At 38.9% G+C, this 22285-nt stretch overlaps 1 protein-coding gene across 12 annotated transcripts in view; it reads right to left on the bottom strand.

The window, feature by feature from the left end:
• flncb (filamin C, gamma b (actin binding protein 280)) overlaps nt 1–22285 on the bottom strand; it is a 59227-nt gene that overhangs the window by 12793 nt on the left and 24149 nt on the right. For 8 of the 12 annotated variants that reach the window (XM_048154396.1, XM_048154397.1, XM_048154404.1 and 5 more), the window contains exons 3-31: nt 18042–18139; nt 16758–16908; nt 16545–16663; nt 15227–15304; nt 14909–15071; nt 14622–14822; nt 13704–13826; nt 12052–12189; nt 11818–11944; nt 11476–11612; nt 10653–10846; nt 10445–10558; nt 10220–10363; nt 9819–9942; nt 9556–9716; nt 9376–9466; nt 9119–9288; nt 8886–9003; nt 8528–8790; nt 6878–7475; nt 6623–6796; nt 5525–5687; nt 5187–5347; nt 4770–4937; nt 3653–3776; nt 3332–3488; nt 905–1094; nt 677–700; nt 240–487 (exon numbers count right to left, since the gene is read on the bottom strand). In XM_048154396.1, the coding sequence (XP_048010353.1) occupies nt 240–487; nt 677–700; nt 905–1094; nt 3332–3488; nt 3653–3776; nt 4770–4937; nt 5187–5347; nt 5525–5687; nt 6623–6796; nt 6878–7475; nt 8528–8790; nt 8886–9003; nt 9119–9288; nt 9376–9466; nt 9556–9716; nt 9819–9942; nt 10220–10363; nt 10445–10558; nt 10653–10846; nt 11476–11612; nt 11818–11944; nt 12052–12189; nt 13704–13826; nt 14622–14822; nt 14909–15071; nt 15227–15304; nt 16545–16663; nt 16758–16908; nt 18042–18139 (4721 nt within the window). The remainder of the gene's footprint in view (nt 1–239; nt 488–676; nt 701–904; nt 1095–3331; nt 3489–3652; nt 3777–4769; nt 4938–5186; nt 5348–5524; nt 5688–6622; nt 6797–6877; nt 7476–8527; nt 8791–8885; nt 9004–9118; nt 9289–9375; nt 9467–9555; nt 9717–9818; nt 9943–10219; nt 10364–10444; nt 10559–10652; nt 10847–11475; nt 11613–11817; nt 11945–12051; nt 12190–13703; nt 13827–14621; nt 14823–14908; nt 15072–15226; nt 15305–16544; nt 16664–16757; nt 16909–18041; nt 18140–22285) is intronic. The other 4 variants (XM_048154401.1, XM_048154402.1, XM_048154403.1 and 1 more) reach the window with 1 other exon arrangement.

Below are 22285 nucleotides of genomic sequence, written 5' to 3'. Positions count from 1 at the left end.
GCAGCTAATTCAATTCGACTCACTGAACTGGAATTGAATTGCTAAGTTAAATTCTCAATGAATGAAGTACAATAAAAGTTTCTATTTGGGAGAATGATTATTTTGGAAAAACACACCATGCACTGTAGCCATATTTTGGAATTATTTATGATCATCTGGGTAAAAATAAAAATAAAATATATACAAAATATTTAGTATTAATATGATATGCAAAAATACACAATACAGAAGCTGCTCACCACCACATGGAAGGGACTGTTGGGAATGTGCTCTCCTCCAAAGCGAATGGTGATGACGTATTTCCCAGGTTCTGGAGCTGTATAGTAGATATCAAATGTTCCGTCCGCATTTTCCACCACATCCACGTCTAGCTCCGCCCCATCTGGAGTTGATACTTTGCAGGTGACCTTCCCCTTCCCAGCAGCCTTTGCATCCACAGTGATAACGGTCTCCTCGCCAATTTGAATGGTGGGTCCGAGCCCTGAGCCTGACCATGGTACAACCGCAAAGCAATTACAATAAAGATTACAATAAATTAGTAACTACACCAATTACAATAAAAAATTCTGCATCAATTAGACAGAGTGAATTCAGTGGGGCTACTTTATGCCATACATCTCAATGAAAAAGAGTGGCCTAAACTGATCCCACATAAAAGGCCAAAAAGGTAACTCACCCAGTCCGTGTCCCCCAATCGACACTGCAGATAAACAAAAAGATTTGTTAGAATTCATGATCATAAAGGTGTGCATAAGATGCTTGGTTTAAAAAATAAACCAACTAGTGCTGAGACTGCATTTTTATTAAGCAATAAACCACAACACACTTTTAATACCTGTAATGAACAGCAATACATCACTATAGAAGGCCACAATGGGGTGTGACGTAGACATCTGTAACTGACCTGTCACAAGGCATTTGCTGGCATCTCCACTGGGCAGCGCATGGATGCGATAGGGGGAGTATGGAATCTCGTCCCCGCCATATTTGATTGTAATAGTGTAGCGCCCTGTCATATCTGGGACGTAGGATACGGTGTATGTTCCATCTCTGTTATCCCGAATATTGGCTTTCTTTGGCTTTCCTTCTGGGTCCTGCAAAAGGAATGAGTTTTTAAAACATGTTCATGCGAATTATATTATTTCCTATTTCCTATTTGAAAACAACAAAGTTTTAACTAGTCGCTGAAATAAATGTAGCCAATATTCAACAAGGCATTATTACTCATACATATTACATATCAAGCTGACTGTTAGTCATGTAGTGGAAAACCACATGTAGGGTTTAGCCTAAATCTAAAGACAGGTCAGTCCACAGTGACCACTAGAGGGCAACATTAAGGGTCCCCTTGACAGGCACAAAATGAACAAGTATGGCTGCCTGGGAGAAAGGTTCACTCTCATATCCAAAAACGCCACTTTTGTGCAAGATAAAAAAAAAAAATTTTTTGGTTACTTTTGCTTGTGTGCAGTTTGGAAACAACCATTTTGGTTGAAGTGAAGTTTTCTCCCTTCCTTTTTAGAATGGGAAGTAGTATGATTAAAAAAAAACAAGGATCATCCTCAAGAAATGACAATTCGCAAGTTGTTTCTGGCTTTTAATTGTCATTGAATGTGGTATGCATGAACTGAGAGGACACAAAAAAGTAACACAAAAAGAGGAAAAGTTTAGGGGGGAAAATGGAGACATACCGATACAATTGAACATATGATAGAAAGATAGAAAGAATGACAGACAGATGGATGTATGGATGTATGTACAGTACAGTCCAAAAGTTTGGAACCACTAAGATTTTTAATGTTTTTAAAAGAAGTTTCGTCTGCTCACCAAGGCTACATTTATTTAATTAAAAATACAGTAAAAAACAGTAATATTGTGAAATATTATTACAATTTAAAATAACTGTTTTCTATTGGAATATATTTCACAAAGTAATTTATTCCTGTGATGCAAAGCTGAATTTTCAGCATCGTTACTCCAGTCTTCAGTGTCACATGATCCTTCAGAAATCATTCTAATATGCTGATCTGCTGCTCAAGAAACATTTAATGTGTACAATTGTACAAAATATTTTTTTTCAGGATTATTTGATGAATAGAAAGTTCAAAAGAACAGTGTTTATCTGAAATCTAATCTTTTGTAACATTATAAATGTCTTTACTGACACTTTTGATTGATTTAATGCATCCTTGCTGAATAAAAGTATTCATTTCTTTAATTTCTTTTCAAAAAAATAAAAATAAAAATTCTTACTGACCCCAAACTTTTGAACGGTAGTGTATAATGCTACAGAAGCTTTGTATTTCAGATAAATGCTGTTCTTTTGAACTTTCTATTCATCAAGGAATCCTGAAAAAAAAAGTACACAACTGTTTTCAACATTGAAAATAATCATAAATGTTTCTTGAGCAGCAGATCAGCATATTAGAATGATTTCTGAAGGATCATGTGACACTGAAGACTGGAGTAACGATGCTGAAAATTCAGCTTTGCCATCACAGGAATAAATTACTTTGTCAAATATATTTAAATAGTACACAGTTATTTTAAATTGTAATAATATTTCACAATATTACTGTTTTTTACTGTATTTTTAATTAAATAAATGTAGCCTTGGTGAGCAGACGAAACTTCTTTTAAAAACATTAAAAATCTTAGTGGATCCAAACTTTTGGACTGTACTGTATGTATGTATGTATGTATGGATGGATGGATGGATGGATACGTATGTGCATAGATAGATAGATAGATAGATAGATAGATAGATAGATAGATAGATAGATAGATAGATAGATAGATAGATAGATAGATAGATAGATAGATAGATAATTCCCATTTGTTCCCATTATTAGGAAACAAATATGGAACAAGGAACTATGGAATAACTAAGGAAAAACTAGGGAATAATTGAAGGAAATAAGCAGCCAAATGAGCAGGGGAATTGGGGTAGAGGGTACAGTAGCAAGGGAAAAGGCCATGAGCGCTTAGGGGCCCAAGGCTGATGGGAGAGAGACGCCAGACACTGTGAGTTATAACAACAAGAGGAGGCTGAAAGGAGTGGGCGCCTTACACATCCTTTCCTAAGAATATGGAAGGGGATGGTGCCCTTTACAATGTGGTTCTCCCACACCCTCCTACCCCAGTCCTCCACATACATAGAGGCCTCTTGCCTGCACCCATCCGGACCCTACAGCGACAGCAGGGAAGAGGTCAGGGCAGAGGGAAGCGGAGGGGAGGACATTGGCTGTTAAAGCACATGTGATCATCAAGGGAAACCTCTGTCTTAAAACATGTCAAATAAGAGGCCTGAGCGAGTGCTGATGTCACTCACCAGTATCTGTACGGTGAGAAGACCCTCCCCTGCGTCACGTGCATCAATGGTGAACTCCACCGGCAAGCTGGCTGGCACCCCGGAAGCGTTCAGGCCGGGACCGCTGGCACGGACTTTACTGGCATCATGAGCGGGTAACACCTTGATCTTAAATGGACTGAAAAGGGGAAATAGAGACAAATGTAATGATCACATACTTCCTTTATATGGAAGTGTTCTTCTAATTTCTAAATCAGCACTGAAGATTTTGGTCATACCACATTTAGTCTATTCGCATCATTAATATTAAGATTTTATTAATACTTTAAGCAGCCCGTTCACCTGCGTGGCACTTCTTGGTCTGCATATTTGACACAGACTGTGTAAGGTCCATCTTTAGCAGGAGTGTAGACCACCGTGTGTGTGCCATCACCGTTGTCTGTGATATTCACCGGCTCTGTCATCCCTAGAATAATAACACAGTTGATCTCTGCATGCCTGTCATCTAGTCCAGACAACTGTGAAACACTCTTGATGAATGTGTCTTATATGATGTTTGTGCCCTTTCACACATTTATAATCTAAATATGAATCGCATTTTCTATATAGACTCCCATTCAAAAGTTTAGGGTCAGTGAGGTTTATGTTTGTTATTTGAACAAAAATACAGTAAAAACAGTAATATTGTGAAATATTATTACAATTTACAAGAACTGTTTTCTATTTTATTATATTTTAAAATATAATTTATTCCTGTGATGGAAAAGTTGAATTTTCAGCATCATTACTCCAGTCTTCAGTCACATGATCTTTCAGAAGTAATTCTAATATGTTGATTTGCTGCTCAAGAAACATTATTATCAATGTTGATTTTTGTTTTTTAAGGATTCTTTGATGAATAGAAAGCAAAACAGCATTTATTTGAAATATATATTTTTTTAAAACATTATACATGTATGTACTGTTATTTATGATCAATTTAATGCATCCTTGCTGAATAAAAGTATTAATTTCTTTAACTAAAAATGTTTGAACAGTAGTGTACAATACTAAATGTTTCTTGGATGTAATGCATGCCCCACATTGATAAAACCTATTTATTATATTCAAACTCTTGACATTTAACAGTTCAAGAACAAGTCAATTGCCTCCATAGTTACATTAAAAATATGTTAAAATTGATAGAATGCTTTGAAAATGGCAACAGAAGAAATCCTGAGAGGGGAACTTGCTTCTAAATCACTTATGATATATAGATACTAAGTATGAAATATGCATATAAATAACTTCCTCGGATTAGCTAAGCACATACACTTATACTGTTTACACTTCAAAGACTTTTGAATCCATTTTCTAGACATTCTAGTAATTCACTTCCTAACAGCTAAACTGAAGCACTTATGAAGCACTTGGACCTTATCCAAACCCTGTGTGGATTTTTCTAGTCTATTTTTTTCACCTGTAGGTCCATACAGCAGCACCTCCAGCGGGGCGAGTCCAGCCTTGCTGCAGTCCACGGTGAAGGTCTGAGGGACGTGGGCTCTTACTCCACTGCCCAGACCAGGACCAGAACACTTCACCTTACTGGGGTCCACCAGTTCCCTCACAGGCACCCTGAATGGGCTACCTAAGCACCCACAGAAATTATACAGTTACAGTTTTTCTTTATAAAACCATCAAACAAACCCTGGGGTATGAAATATTCAAGCTTTAAATCAAAATGTCATGATTATTTGCTTCTAAATGTCTTAATGAACACTTCAGCACTCTCATGTTCTCTAACTGCTGAAATTCAATGTCAGTGTGTAATTAGTGTGTTGAGTTCACTCAGAAACAAATCATGAAATGAATTAGACAGAAGGAAATTACATCATACCTGGGATAGGCAAGCCTCCGAAAGTTATGTTGACATCATATTCTCCAGGAGTGAAAGGAATATACTCCACACTACAGCTGCCATCTTTGTTATCTTTGCAAGACATCTTAGCTTCTGATGGACCCTCAATGGCCAATCCAAGACCACCTGTGCCAGCACCCCTGAAAGGAGAAAATACAAGTTTACAAGGTAAAATCTAAAAATAATTTTATTCTTACATTAGTCTGCAAACTAATCCTATAGTGTATGCTGCTTCATTTTCTATAATAAAATGATTTTGAAATGTATTTAGCGATATTTCAGCAACATTTCAAGGGCAAAAAAAGGGTTCATTGTACCTGGTCTCTACAGTGAAGCGGTTGGGTTTGTTGACCAGACCCTCTTCCAGACCGGGACCGTAGGCACGCACACGGCTGGGATCACAACCCTCGGTCACCGCCACCCTAAATGGGCTCTTGGGGACAGGGACGTCATCATATAGCACTTCTATAAGATGCACACCTGTACAAAGACAAAAATACCAGCACTCTTTTATCTATAAATATGAATTTGGAAAGTACTTTCTCATTCTGCTGCCTCTGACAAATAAAAAAAAAAATAGAGACTGTGTGTGGCCATATATAGAAAGACTGTGTTTTTTTCTCTCAATCAATAGTTGTGTTGGAATATTATCAAGGCATCATGGGAAAAAAGACATCAGTAGACCCTGCTCAAACACAATGAACAATAAATGAATTTCCATCTTACAACATTGACCTCCACACAGAACAATCAATATAGCAGCTGTGCTCAGAATACCAGATAGCTGTGTGTGTGTGTCTCCTGATTCTCAGGGAGGAAAGAAATGCCAACACAGCCTTAATTAATACTGGGGCAGACACATATAATAGGGATGCACCAATATGAAAATTTTGGCCGATACCGATAAACGATAATTCTTTATATTTGAAAGCCGATAACTGATATGAGATATTGCCTGATAAATCAAAATTTTGAGAGCCTGATTACAAATTAGAAAAACAAAAGTCTCACCATTAAAAGCCATGTCCCAAGCACACAATGATGTTATATTATATCATTATAATTTTATGTAGCCTATATGACAGATTTGCATTGCACATGTTGCACTTAACTATATTTTCCTTTTTGAAGTGACTCCAATCATATTTCAAGCAATTCAAAACCATCATAGCGAACAGTACGCATCTGAAGTGTCTCAGCTGAAGTAAATAATCAATTATATAATAGCTTTAATATATATCGACCAAATTTTCTTATTGGACCGATAATGATAACATTAAAAATTAACATATATCGGCCGATATGTTGTGCATCCCTAACATATAGCATTTAATTTTAATTTAATTTATCAGGCTTCACAAAATGCAAAAATCAATTCAACAAAAAGATTTTCTTCTATATACTGGATATCTTACCATCCTCATATGCGGTATACTCTACTCTGTAAGTGCCATCTGCTTTGTCAGTGATGTATGCATCAGTTGTGGCACCTGATGGGTTAACAATACGAACTTTGATGTGGTTTCCACCCATCTTGTTGTGAACCCGAGTGTCCACAACAAAGTGTGTAGTGACCTCTCGGAGTACCCCTGTGAAAATATACCAGAATTTGAAGCACATTGCTAAGCACATTGGTACTAAACGAGTGTAATTTTAGATGCCCTGCCTACCTCTGGGCTCCACTCCTGGACCGTAGACCTTGATTCCACTGGTATCAAGAGCAGGATCCACTTGCACCCTTGCAGGGAACTTAGGCACTGCATGTCCTCCGTATTTAATCGTGATGGTGTACATTCCGTGGAAAGGAGGGATGTAGGTGATAGAATATGTTCCATCGCTGTTATTCTGGACATGAACCTCTGCCTGCGTTCCTGAATCTGAAATTATCTCGATGGTCAATTCTGCCTCCCCTGCTTTAGAGCAGTCCACAGTGAACGATGCTGCTTCGTTGACCTTTCCTCTCTCCAACCCTGGTCCACTAGCTGTAACCTTGCTGGGGTCGAAGACGGACTGCACCATGGCTTTGAAGGGGGAACCAGGGATGTGAGCATCTGCAAACAGGATGTTGATGGAATATTCTCCAGGCTCAGTGGGCAGATAGGACACAGAGCAAGATCCATCTCCATTGTCCTGGCACTCAATCTTTGCTTCACACGGGCCCTCCACAGTCAGCCCGAGGCCCCCTGTACCTGCGCCTTTGGTGTCGATGGCAAATGGAGCAGGCTTACCCACAATGCCTTCCTTCAGGCCAGGGCCATAGGCTCGCACCTTGAAGTGAAAATAAGACAAAACTGATGTCAAGATTGCCTTTCAATATAACCTTTCAAAATTCTTCAAAACTTTAAAATAATCAGGAATTTAAAAAGTCAGTCAACATGAAAAGGTGTATGGCCAGTCCGGGTGTGCAGCAATTTTTCAATAATTCAACAATCCGACATGCTGTAACAGTACTAGAGGACAGTCCAACATTTTTCAAAGTCAGGCGGGCTTCATCATCTGTATCCATTTATGGTCAGAGATCTGTATCTGTTTCGTAATATACAGACAAACTATCTAACGATCCTCGGCCCAGTGACAGAATGGAGAAGCCATTTCACATGTGGATGAAGTACCTTGTTTGGCACACTACACTTGAGTTCACCTCTCCCTGACAGATTAATTAAACACCAACTGTCCTCTAATCATTTCCAACAATGGCTAAATGGCCTTTTGTGTTTGTTTTAGGCTTCTTCACTGACACAACTGATATACAAACTGAAGCATCTGGCTTATGGAAAAGGAAAACTTTCTTCTGTAGAGAATAGGCATACAAACAAAAAAAAATACATTTAAAATAAAATATATTTAAATTGGTTTACTTTGGAACTAACATTGCTGGAATAAACCTCTACAAACAGGAAATTTCCTTGAACAGAGGATCGAGAAATAATGCTTTACACAACCTGGTTCTATTTTGACCATTCTGACTGGTTAGAGGCTCATAAACTCTCTGAAGGTCTTTTTGATTTGTGATGTAAGGATTGCACTGTACAGTCCAGCTTATCTGGTAATACATCCCATGTTTTTGATCATAAGTTTTTTTTCATCCCAGTCAGCTCTTAGTATATATTTTTAAGTTTGAGAAAGGATCCTTGAGCAAATCAATATACCAAAGCACAAAAGCAAATAACAAAAGCACTGTGTCTCCATTAACAGAACACTACTAATGAAAAAAGGATTGGTTCTAATCAAAAGGATTTGCAGTAATCTTGAAAATTATGGTTCAATAAGACGATGACATTTAAACAAATGAATCACATTCTCCTATTTGTGACTCCCACCTTTGAGGGATCTGGAGGCATCACCCCTTCCACGGTGAAAGGACTTCCCGGCACGGGGTTTCCATCATAGCTGATGTCCACTTTGTAGGGCCCCTCTTCAGGAGGAATGTACTTAACTGTGTGCACCTCATTGGACGCTCCAGATTCCACCTTGCATGGGATTGGCCGGCGAGAGGGTGAGGTAATCTTGACATCTACCTTTCCTTGACCTCCCGCGCCACGTGTATTAATGGTAAACTCCTCATCTTTCCCTACATCCACTTCTAAACACATAGGCACAAAAAATATGTTCAATAAACATAGCTATTATTTAATTCCATAAATAAATAGCCTGAAGATTTGACTTGTATAGACTTACTGGTGTTGAGTCCTTGAACTTTGACCTTGTTGAGATCCAAAGGAGGAGCGACAGTGATGGTAAATGGGCTTTTGGGGATGGGGTCACCACCATGGCACACAGATATGCTCATGTTACCCTGAATCACAAAAAAAAAAATAGGACTGAGCAAGATGTAATTATAATACCATAATAGCATGTGAACTCTTGGTGTCCATTTATTTGAACCGTAACCCACTGCTGGAGTGTATCACCTGCTGTAACGCAGTGTAGCGCACAGTGAAAGAATAGTCATGGTTATCGATGATCTCAAAGTCACTGACGGCTTCTCCTTTCCCAGCTGTGGTGAAGTGAACCTCAGGTGTGGCCTTGCCTGCTCCTTTAGTATAGATTGTGAAGTGTGTTGGCTTGCCCACTTCCACACCTGTGATGGAGACACATAACATGCAAATGAGATTAGCTGTTTTTACATACTATTTTTCTAATTTCAGCCACTGACGATGAAACTGACCTGTCTTGTTGAGCCCAGGACCCTCAGCTTTCACCTTATTAGCATCATGGGATGGATCGACTTTGATACGGAAGGGGCTGATGGGTATTTCCTGTTAATTTGTAAAAAAAATAAATAAATAAACATTTTTAGAACTCAAATAACATACAGAATAATTTCATATTATTGACTAAGACTGACCTGATCTGCAAAAAGCACCATGATGGTATAGCGCCCGGCTCCAGGGGGTGTATACTTCACTGTGAATGTGTCGTTGTCATTTTTAATGATGTCGAAATCAATATCTGCTTCTGCAGGTCCCACCACGCCAGGAGCGCACTTAATCCCAATGCTAACATCTCCTAAGGAGTTAGAACAGATTTAAAAAAATAAAAGGAAATAAGGTCAATTTCCAAATTTCAAATATGAGTTTAAATAATGTTAGCAATCATGTTTTCTCAGACCTTGTCCGGCCTCACTGCAGTCCACAGTAAAGTATGTGGGTTCGTTGGCCTTCAAGCCAGTCTTCTCCACTCCCGGTCCATGAACCTTCACGTTCTCTGGGTGACTGCCTTCTCCAATGGTCACCTGAGAAATGTAGAAAGATCATTTACATATTGTAAAGCTAGGAATTGAAAGCTTTTGGATGACAGTGGTTCTAGTAAAGCTATGATCCAATATGGAACCTATGATCTAACATGTGTAAAGGGAAAGTGTGAAATCAAACACTGGAAAAATGTGGTCATGAGCTTTCATTGAAAGGCTGAGTTTGTTGTAGATCCAAATTTATGAAAGATCTTGACAAATAGCAACATAAAAATGTCATCAGCTGGCTGAAATCTGCCTGTTGACAGTGAGCTCTCACCCTGAACGGACTGTTGGGAACATTGACCTCTCCCCAGGTGATGATGATAGTGTGTTTGATGGGCTTGGTGGGTATGTAGACGCAGAAATATGTGCTGTCACCATTATCTGTGATCTGGATATCAATGGGGAAGCCTTCTGAGTCCTTGAATAAAAGAAGGAAAAGTTTATACCAGTGAAGTGAGGCATGAGGCATGAAGCATCTGGGACTTGTATGAAAATGTACCTGAGCGTAAATCTGTAGATGTCCTCTTCCAGCTCCACTGGCGTCAATTGTAAACTCAGCAGGTTTGTTTACGATGCACCCAGTTGGCTCCAGCCCAGGGCCGTAACACTTAACCTGCATAAAAAAACATGAGTTAGTTCAGTTACCACTGTCATTTATTATTCCCAACAAATGTGCAATCATTATTGCCAATTTTCACAGGGCAGACCTTCTCAGGGAAGACGTCACTGGCTGCAGGGAGGATGTGGGCCATGAAGGGGCTGTCTTTGATATCTTCATCATCACAGATGACATGGACCGCATAGTCACCTGGCTCGGTGGGCCAGTACAAAACATCACAAGATCCATCACCCTTGTCATCACACTCTATCTTAGCCTGCGAGGGGCCTTCGATGGAGAAACCTGTGCACGGAAGTGAGTTTATGACCATTACCCAGGCATCTTGTCAGACCGTAAACCAGTGGTTCTCAACTCTGGCCCTCATGGGCCACTTTCCTGCAAAGTTTGGTTCCAACCTTTATCATACTCACCTACCTGTAACTTGCTAGTAATCCTGAATACCGTGATTAGCCTGTTCAAGTGTGTTTGATTAGGGTTGAAGCTAAACTCTGCAGGAAAGTGGACCTTGAGGGGCAGAGTTGAGAACCCCTGCCATAATTACTAGATACCTGGATGGTCACCATGGTTTTGCCAAGCAAGACATGTTCCTGGATCAGCATCTATTGTCCTAAAGTCCTAACCCTATCCCTACCCCTAAACCTAACCCAACCCAACCAATAATTTATCCCTAAAATCAGAAATGATAGGTGAATAAGAATGGTGTAGAAGCCTCTAACTATTGTTGTAAGCCTAATCTTGATATTAACTAAAAAACTATCCCTCAAATCTGATTGGTTGATTGGAATGTTGTTCTAGGATCAACAAGGAAGTTGATCCAGGAACATGTTATACTTGGTGAAATCACATTAATCATCCCTCCCAGGATACAACACCAGCTCAGGAGGCTCAATGACATTAAAGAAGATTCTTACCCAGAGTTCCAACCTCTGTGCCAATGGCCTCAACCACAAAGTCAGCTGATTTGCCCACCATGCCCGTCTCCAGGCCTGGACCCCATGCCCTCACTTTCTGAGGACCTGCATCCTCACTTATGATCACCTCAAATGGGCTAAACACATATACACATACGTTTTATCAGAAGTGAGATGGTTGTTCATGATAATATGCATAACTCCTAGATTATCTCTCTGTAGTAATTTCCATATCCTGTTTAATCCTTTTAATATGGATTTCATTATTTTCTCTCTAAGTGATGAGCAACAGAAATTGAACTGTACCAGAGTAAACTGGCAGAGGTCTATAAGCGCCCTTACCTGCGGGGAATGGCGTGGCCACCCCAAGTAATGGTGATGACATATTTTCCTGGGAAAATGGGGTAGTAATCACATTCATACACACCGTCTCCCAGTTCTTGCACCTTCACAGGCTCATCGCCACCTCCTGAAAACACAAAATTTCATTCCAACTAAATAACTTTACAATGCAACGTTGATTAAAACTGAAAAAACGTAACAATCGTTGCTTTAGTTGAAACAGTGCACGCATACTTGGCCCTTTGATTTGAACACGTAGTTCTCCACTGCCTGCTCCCTTCGTGTACACCTTAAAATCAGCCACCTCCTTCACACGCACACCCTTGGGCTGCAAGCCACGACCAATGGCCCGACAAGCATTCGGGTTACTTGCTACAAAGAGGAAAGAGCGGTGATTCTTGATCTTACAGTACAAGCACAAGAAGGCAAAAAAAGACTATACACACATGAATGTAGAGGTTGTCGAAGTTAGTTGAGATTATGCATGAACCAGCCAAAGGTATGAGCAATGAAGAACAACCAAAGACAGAATGTTTCCTTTACAAGCCTATGACAATGCAATTAGCAATCTCATAAATTACCCATTAGGAATGTAGTGAGAGCACTAAAATGAAAACTACAAGCAAGCTAATGTATTTTCAAGAGCTTATAAAAAGACTTAAAATAAACACTATATTTGAAATTAGATACAAGAACCAGCTGTGAAAAATATAACCAAACATTAACAATATTCTACTCAAAAAAACATTATTTTTATTTGAAATATGTGACCTACTGTTGGGGTTTAGTGTTTAACACTAAATCCACTAATGAGCACTTTTAAAGCAATAAAATGTCTATTAAAAGCAGCCTGGCTAAGTTCTAAGTGCTTTCTCATATCTGATCAAACGAATTCTTCCCGCAGTCTCAGTTTCTTCCAGTGCTGGATAAAAAGTCTACAAAATAATGTTAGATGGAAATGTGGAAAATATTGAATAATTAATGAGTTAGTTACTTCATTATATATTTTGGTTAAAAAAAATTGTTAAGACAGATAATCAAAGCATTCCCATTCTCTGAGTTAGTATTTATGGAGCAACATGGCCAAATCGAGCGACTGCACAGATGATGATGATGATCATGATGACAATGGGATGAGGATGATGATCTTTGAGATGAAGATGACTGTATTACACACCCAGACGGTCACTCAGCCATTGGCTCTCTGATGCCAAATCAAGTGATGGCATCCTGATTTTATTAAAAATATGCTTTTAAAATTTCATGTGTGAAACAGACCCAATGTAAGTTCAGGTTACAGTGAGTAGTTTAAACCAGGGCTGTAATTTTAACACAAAAAATAAAATAAAATAAAATAAAATAAATAAAATAATTATTTTGATTAATTAACATCTTCAGCCCTAATTTAAACCAATTTGTTACTTTTGTTAATTTATTTTATTAATATTATTTAATAATAGGATTTAGTTAAATTTGTTAAATTCTGAATTACTGAATCAGAAAATATTAGCAGAATCCAATCAAAAGTGATCCTGATGCTCTGAGCGTCTGTTAAGTGATCGTCCAGTCCCACCAGTGAATGGTGGCTTTTTCTGCGTCGGTTAAAACAAGACCAGCAGCAGCATTTTCAACACTTGTCTAATCCTCCTCTTATTCTTATTCACACTCTCACTTTCACTCACATACACTTTCATCCCATCACTTCCTGTCACTATCTGAGCTTCCAGTTGATTTTAGCTGCCCCAGAGGGCAAAGCGCCAGCGCATGCCAACGAGACAGAGATGGTGTGTCCGAGAAGACACATCCAGGGTAAGGGGAAGAGACAGAAGGGAGAGGACCAAGCTCGAGCAGGCATCTTCCACGCCCCCCGGGTGGCCCGTACTAACTTGGTCGCCTGGGTTTGGGTGGTGTTGGGGGAGGCACTTTCTTGGCCTTTTCTGAGGGCGGCGTGCGTATAGACTGAGGGATTATGTGAACCGGAGAGCCGATCTGCCGGCCGCTCGGAGGAGCTAGAACAACACACACAGGCGAAAGGAGAGAGGAAACACAATAAAGCGTTTCGTCATCATCGGGAGGGTGGTGGACCCCTGGAGCAGTGAGCACATGGAGCTCAAACCAAACGTGGTCTCAGTCAGTGCCACAGAGAGCAGATCTCTCTGGGAGTTGTCCAGTATTAGCATGCTGTCAATCAAACAATCTGAAGTCATTAAGGTGCGGTCACATTAGTGAAATTTCACGGGCAAAAAAGGTCAACATTCTATTATTAACAGCATAGCGCAGCTCACACTGAAGTCACTTTCAAAACCTGTTGGTTAGCATGGCGAATTCACGTAACCAACAATGAGTGAAATCTGTGTGCTGAACTTTTTCGCCCTATTGGAAAGACGAAATTTCACAGAGCAACTGTAAATGTGACCGCACCTTTAGAAGGGAAAAATAAGCTCTTTAGGTGCATAAAAGGTACCCAGCTGAAAAGGCCAGCTGTAATTTGTGTTTTGGATCCTGGTCTTCACCCTAATGTCTTCACCAGGTTTCCTAACTAGCCTCAAAAGCAAGTGAACCAGCTTTACCAGAACAACAGCTGGTCTAAGCTGGTCTTTTCAGCAGGGGCAGTAGGCATTTTAAAAAGAACATGGCATGCTTTTAATGCAGCAAAAAACAACAAGTCGAAGGCACTTGTTGTTTTCTTGGTGCATTAACAGCTTTGGTGTTAAATAATAATGTGACTGTAAATGAACTCAGCAGGACCTCTAGCTAACAAGATAACATGGAATTAAGTCAGGAAGTGAGGATATGGGTCTCACCCTCTGAGATGTGAACAGTGAAAGGACTTCTGGGTATTTGTTGGCCAGCGAATGTTACATATATAGTGTGGGGGCCCTCCAGAATAGGGCCGTAGGTGCAGCGGAAAACACTATCCCCCTTGTTTTCCAGAATGATCTCCACTGTGTCTCTACGACCCTGAGAGTCCACAATGATCACGCCGACATCGCCTGCTCCCGCACCTGAGGGGTCGCAAATACATGCAGGATCTTTATCTACTCTCTATTTTCGGAGCAAACAGCAAACAATGTTATTTTCCTGACATTACCTGCTGTGTAGATGTCAAAATATGTGGGTTTATTGGCCACATTGCCCACCGTTTCCAAACCTGGCCCACGGGCCTGCACCTTGTTCGGATCTCCCAATGCTTTAGACACATTTACCAGGAAAGGGCTTCTGTCGATGTCCTGCCCAGCAAACAACACCTTCACCTGAAGGAAGACAGAAATATCCCTCAGATTGAGTTACTCCATTTCATCTGTCATCTCTTAATTTGTCAACTGCTATCAAGACCCAAAAAGACTGTAACAATCATTAATCTTGAAAATATGACTGGATAATGGATTGCTTATTATTTAATTGGTACCTTATGCAGACCCTCCACTTTTGGAACATAGACCACAGAGTAGCTCCTGTTCCTGTCATTGTTGGGAATTACTCTAGCCTGCGAAAAAAGGACATATTGTTAAGACATTCATCAGTAAGTATGCTTCACACATCAGTAAGTATGCACAGAGAGCGCCCTCCAGCTGCAAGTATGAATTGAAAACACCATTCCTGAAATGTCCTCTTCTTCTTTAGAATAATTTGTGGACTAAAGGTGTACAGAGCGCCCTCGGACTGCAAGTATGAATTGAAAACACCAGCGCTCATAGCGATAACAATGAATATAGAATAAATATAACTCTTCTGTATAGAAAATTGACATAAACATATGAGAATCCATCAATATTTCTCCAAATGTGAATGCTTTTAAACTAAAAACCTATATTCAGACTCTTTGCATCACAGAAATACATTATATTTTAAAGAATATAATAGAATACCATTATTTTAAATTGAGCTGAGACATGATTACAGAGGTTTTTTTCACAGCATTCCTGACTGAAAGGCCTCATTAATATGCAGCACCATTAGAGGTTCTTTATGCGATTCTTTTGTCTTCTCAGGTGTAAATGGCCCATTATTCATGATGTTTCACGCCTCCACGCATACTGTGTTTCTTGACAAAAAGTGTCTTACAAAAACTAAATCAATACATTGTTTTATATGAACAAGTAGGCATTATAATTTTTACATAATTTTGAAGCAAAAACTCTAGCCTACAACCCCCAATACCCAGAAGTCTTGTAAACACAGATTTAATATATATTTTTGGCCTTATTTCAGTGACTTAATTTTTTTGTTTTTTCAATAACCACGCATAAACGTTATTCCTTCAAAAACACAAACATGTGCATACATGTTCCTCACATATTATGGTAGCCTAGTTTGTGCTGAATACAGTGTAATGACACCTTTGTCATTAATATGTTTATGAACAACTGAAAAAAGCACAAATGTCAGGGCATGTCAAAACTTCTCCAGGCCCCAAATCAGCCTCAGACTCCAGAGGGATAACAAATCAATATAATCACATAATCTAAACATCTCAGTTGACACTTTCAAATCTTCATTTTAATTTTATGTATTTATGCTTCTTTTATTTTATTTACACACATTTTTATTTAGTTTACTGAGTTTAAAATAATGAATTAATTCATTTAATTCACTTAATTATTATATTTTTTAGGTTCAATGAAACGGCAAAAATCTGGCCAACACCACCAGGAACATGCTTGGTGTACAAATAGATGTTTGACTTGTTTTGATAATGAAAGATGTTTGATGAGTTAGAAGATGACCTCTTCTGTGTGGCCCTCTGGATCCTCGATGTAGACCAACACCTCTCCAAGTCCCGCCTCCACGGTCTCCACCACAAACTCAGCTGGTCTTAACACAACATTGCCTCTGGGCTCAATACCTACAGAGAGATTCAAAGATGCAGAGGTGTGGGTTGAAGTACAGTAAAACTTTTATTTCAAACTCACAGTGTTAACATCATCTGTCAGTCTCACCTGGCCCATAGGCCTTGGCTCTCTTGGGGTGCAAGGTTTTAGATCGCAGTGGGGCACCAGGCTTGAGTTTGGCTTTGGGGAACTGAGACAGGTAGGTCATCACTGAGTGCTCGTCCACATTAGGATCCACAATCTCCTCTGGAGCAATCACCTGACAGGGGAAAAGTGCAATGTTAGGGAACAAAAGTCACAGGCTATAGTGGTTGATCTCTGATTTCAATCCTGATGCCTGGATGACATCAGAGCAATATTTCTCAATCCAGCTCCTGGGGCAACCAGTATAACACATTTTGGATGTCTTCTTCATTAAACACACCAGGTGAAACTCATTATTTCATTAGTATAGGGAACATTGACCTGTATGGCTATATCAGATAGCGAAACAGCTAAAACATGCATTGCTATAGCCCTCAGGATCAGGACAGATAAAAAATGTCTCACTGACTTCATTTGACATATTTTTTGAGTACTGTTACTGCCAGAATCGATCGTCAGATATAAACACAGTTCTGCGTTGTGATGGTCTACGGCACAAAACTGATGAAGTACACTTAAGCTGTGGAAAATATTTTCTGTCTCTCCTCTCCCCTCAGTCCCGTCTTTCATGTCCTACTGGTTAAGTGTCCTGCTATATTTAACGCTAGGCTGGAAGGTTAAGAGCTAACTGGAAATAGCTCTAAATGGTATTTAAAACAGCAGAAAGACGATGGAGATTGAACGGGAGACCAACGGGGAAGGACGAGAAATATGCATCTTGTTATTAAAACCCATAACTTGAGGCTCTTTACCTCTCTCATTGCAGCGATATCCTCCATGCTCACAGCAATCAATGACCTGTTGTTTTCTCTCAAGAGACGTGGACTCTATCCTTCTCAATTACTCAAACATAGATTCGTGCTTTAGTGTATTCTTCATAAGCTGCATGGCAGGTTCAATTATTTCAAATCCGATCTTTAGGACTGACTATCTGTATTGTCATTTGGTAAACAATGAAAATGGATTTTGATAAAACGTTTTTGATGGATGGATGCACTTTCTTGAGCTTCAAACTCGTAGCCCCTGTTCACTGCCATTATAAAGCTTGGACGCATCAGGATATTTATTAATAAATCTCTGATTGTGTTCATCAGAAAGAAGAAAGTCATATACACCTAGGATGGCTTGAGGGTGAGTAAAGCTTGGGGTTATTTTCATTTTAAAGCGAACTAATCCTTTAAGAAGAAAACAGGCACAAATTAGGCTAGATGGCATGAGTCCTAATAAATATGAGTGATTGCTTTTTACCTGAGGCACACCAAGCCAATCGTCGGCTTGCTGCATGGCTTCTCTCGCATTCTCCACTGGCTGACTCGGGTCCCATGTCTCCCAGTCCGGACACAGGCCTTAGATGAAGTGAAAGACAGAGTTAGATTGATGTAAATAACATTAGAAACCATGAGAAGCACTGATTTTCTAAATCAGAATAGGACTACACTACACTTTCTAACTTTAAAATGATCTTTATCTTGGGCTGCAGGCCCACTGTTCCACAGCGAGGAACTATTAAACCATGTTCTTTAGTTCAACTTGACCTTAAATACTCTCAGATGAGCAGTTTCCCGTCACTTCACCCTTTTTTTTCCTAAACGCGGTTAGACTCATAGCACCGAACGCTTCCCTGAAGCAAACACACACTAGTGCCGTCTGGAGTAAAACTGTTATTATATGCTGGATTACACTCAAAGAGCAAGAGGTGTTTAGTTCAAATGGAACCAGAGAGGCTTGAAACCACAAGACTCCTCAACGACTGCCAAAACGTTAATATCAGATCTGGGTTTGTTTTCCAAGATCCTCCAGCACAGCGGCCCCATACTTGGGTCGGACAGTGAGTATCTGTAACAGGCCATCTCCTGCTGCTAACATGGACAAAGCTTTAATTTTAGATTTTTAATGCATTTTCACTTGCCAAGAAAGGTATTTACAGTTCCCTGTAGATCCAAGATGGTGGCAAAAGGGAAACAGAACCACTGTTAAGAGCGGAAAACAGATTAGATGGAGGAAACTACAGGGGAGGTAAACAAGGTGTGAATGTGACCACAGATACAGCCTGTATGCAGCAATGCCTGAAGGAAATACCAAGATAAAGAATAAAGTTGAGAGTTATTTTTTTGTGGGGGAAGCATAGTTTTAAAAGCTATAGAAGCTTTCCAAATATGGTTTACTTTCCATATAACAGTAATAATAAGGGGCAGTTACACTACACTTTTCCTTCCATTGACTCAAGTTTAGTGAACTCTGACTTGAGAATTGGTATTACTTGAAGACGTGTGACCAATAGAAAATCGATAAGTCATAGCATGACTTGAGCTGAATTAAAAGAACACAAATTTTCAAATCTCAGCTTAAATCAAATGAGAAAAAAAAAATTATCATATAATTTCAAAAAGACTTATCACAACTCAAGATACAAACTTTACAATTAAATCAACAGATTTTTGAATGATTTTGAACATTCTTTCAATGGAAGTTTTTAAAAAAATATATAAGGTTTAAAACTTTTTTAATATAAAGTTTGCAAAAATGTAAAAAAAAAAAAAAAAAATTAAAAGGAAATATGAGGGATTTTAATACAGTGTTCGCCTTGCAAGCAATGTAATAAGCATATAAACACTGAAATGAGTAAATACTTATTTCTGGCATTACTCCTGCTAAGAGATGCTTTTCCACATATGCACATGAGGAAAAATATAATGAAGTGCATGTTGGCAGGAAATGCATAAAGCAGCATGTGTTTTCACTTAAGCATGGTTGCTGTCTTAGCATCTGACACTTTCCATTCAGTTACAGCAGAGACCAGAGGCTCATTAACAGCTAGCGAGCCAATAAACTCACATAAACCTGAAAAATGCAAAGATATCATGTGTTTCACTTCTCTCATTACTTCTCCTCAGGGTCACAATGTCAGCCCTTTAAATTAGAATAAAACAATGGTTGTTTTATGGTCATATCCTTCAATTTGTCAGCATAGGAGGAAAAATGCAGCATTGAGGCCATCTGATGTAGCAGTTTGAACAGTGTAATTGTTTTATTCAAATACATTTTTATTGCTCAATGGTGATAATGTATCATCTCTTGCTGGACTCAAACAAACTTTTAGTTAGCAGCCCTTTCAGTTATGACCTTTAACCACTATTACAAGCTGTTTTTGACACTGGTCAAATCCCTGTTCTACACTTAAAAGGATATTGAATGCAAGAGCAGTGCATCTATTGTGACCGGTGTATCTGGGTGTAAAATCAGCCCTGAGTGCAGCTCAGAGACCATAGTGTACAGCTGCCTCCCACCCACCGCCACTTGTACACCTGTTTACTGTACTAATATGACTAAAGGACAATGAAACCTCTGTATGTGTTTGATAAGCATGTTGAACTCTTTTAAACACACCTCTAAATGCCTGGTCAGGAGATGGAAACATTTCAACTCCTGCTATTGTGCTTCACAAAGTCAGCATGAAATGAAAAAAATATTAATTTTCTAAATGAAATAATTTTTAATCAGAACTCAATCTTCAAGTGAAAAGACAGATTTTACTGTGGTGGCATATGTCGGATCATTTAGTTGGCTTATATTCCACCACTTTCTTACAATTGACTGCAAGCTCACAATCAGATCTGCATCTATTCAAACAATAACTCGTGAATTAAAACAATTTTTCTTTTTCAATAATCCGTTTTACTTTGAAGTAAATCACAATATGGAAGAAAAGATACTTCTTTACTTCTGTTTCATCACAAGTCCTTATATTAAACCTTATAAAGTCCATCTTGTCCCTATTTGTAATCCTAATGGTAACTGGGGCTTGACATTAAAGGGGCTCTATGTAAGATTTTTACTTTAATAAAGCATAAAAATACCCCGATATGTTTGCAGATATTTAGGAAACATGCTAAGTTCACCTAATTGTTTCTCTGACAACAATGCTACAGCCAGATATTCTGCTTTGAAATGTGCGTTCCGTCTCGGAATGTCTGTCTTTGTTTTGGTCTGTGCGAAACCGTGTGCTGCCAGTTTATCCAATAGTATTTCGACATCACTGGTTGCCAGTTGGCGGAAAACAACGCGTATTGTAACCATGGAAACCAGCAATCAAACTGGGTCAGAGAATCGCAGATTCTACCTGACCTAAAAAGCCTCTGAATCCATCTAAATATCTCTATGAACAACAGCATATTAAAACAGATAAATTAAGCTTTCATTGTCAATTGTGCTCCCTATTGTTGCTGGCAACCCGCGTCTTTGAACGAGGGGGCGGGGCAAACGATATTTTGAATTTGGACTGCAGTACCTATTTTGAACACTGGGTGTCATTATTACATAGAGCCCCTTTAACTTTTTTGCTCACCGGCCAATGTGGCTAGTGGTTTTCCAAAGTTACTAGCCAATCAGCATTTTCACTGGCCACAATTTTGACATCAATATCATGGGGAAAAACGGCCATATCCATGGGTTTCATGTGACGTCACTGTATTCTATCGCCGCCATATTTGTGACCGTTCAGAGCTGCGCGCTCTGTTTAAGTCTATGGTGACAGCAGCTACAACTACCAGAGGAAGGACAACGAAAAGCTCTCAGAAGGTTCACAACAAATTTACAATATGTCTGGGATATGTGGTGCTGTTAGCCGTTTCAACAGTCGTCAGAACTGCAAATTTATTTGATCCCAAAGGAGTTAGATCGGCAGAATTATTGGCTTCATTCAGAAAGGACCGTACCACTGGCAGCCAAACAGCAATGCACAACATTAATAACTGCTGGGACTGTCATTTACATAACATTATAATTGTATACAATATTGTATTAAAATATTGTGAATTCTAGTTGCTGTGTTTCGGCGTGTTATTACAGGATGAACAAATTCACGACGCGAGCTGACTACATTACTTTGTTCATATACATGCGTGCATGATTTTGTGCAAATATAAGTTGTAATTTTATGTCTATCTTGTATAAATATATATGAATTACCCTATATAGGATGTGTTCCGTTGAGTTAATTAACTTATAGCGCTTCATTTTACGGATGTTCATTCAGCGCGTGCAGCTCAAATAATACTATCAAAATGAGATGATTTGAGAAAAAAATCTGTTATTGTTCGTGATCCTTATTAATCAAACCACGTGTTGCTGAATATAATACGAGAACAATATAAGAGCTAGTTATTAAAAATAATGCATCATTTTTTTTTAAAATATGAAAGTTTTAATATTACTGATATTTTAATGACTTAATCATTGCTGTTTGAGCTGCGCACGCTGAAGCTGAAGAGAATAAAAACCCGTAAACAAAGTTAATTAACTCAACGGAACACATCCTATATAAAATAATCCAGATATTAATACAAAATAAAAATAATATTACAACTTATATTTGCACAAAATCATGCACGCATGTACTTGAACTAAGTAATGTAGTCAGCTCGTGTCGTTAATTTGTTCATCCTGTAATAACACGCCGAAACACAGCAACTAGAGTTCACAATATTTTAATA

Source organism: Megalobrama amblycephala, linkage group LG14, assembly GCF_018812025.1.
Source record: "Megalobrama amblycephala isolate DHTTF-2021 linkage group LG14, ASM1881202v1, whole genome shotgun sequence".
Lineage (NCBI taxonomy): Eukaryota > Metazoa > Chordata > Actinopteri > Cypriniformes > Xenocyprididae > Megalobrama > Megalobrama amblycephala.
This window is presented reverse-complemented; position numbering and strand designations above follow the sequence as displayed.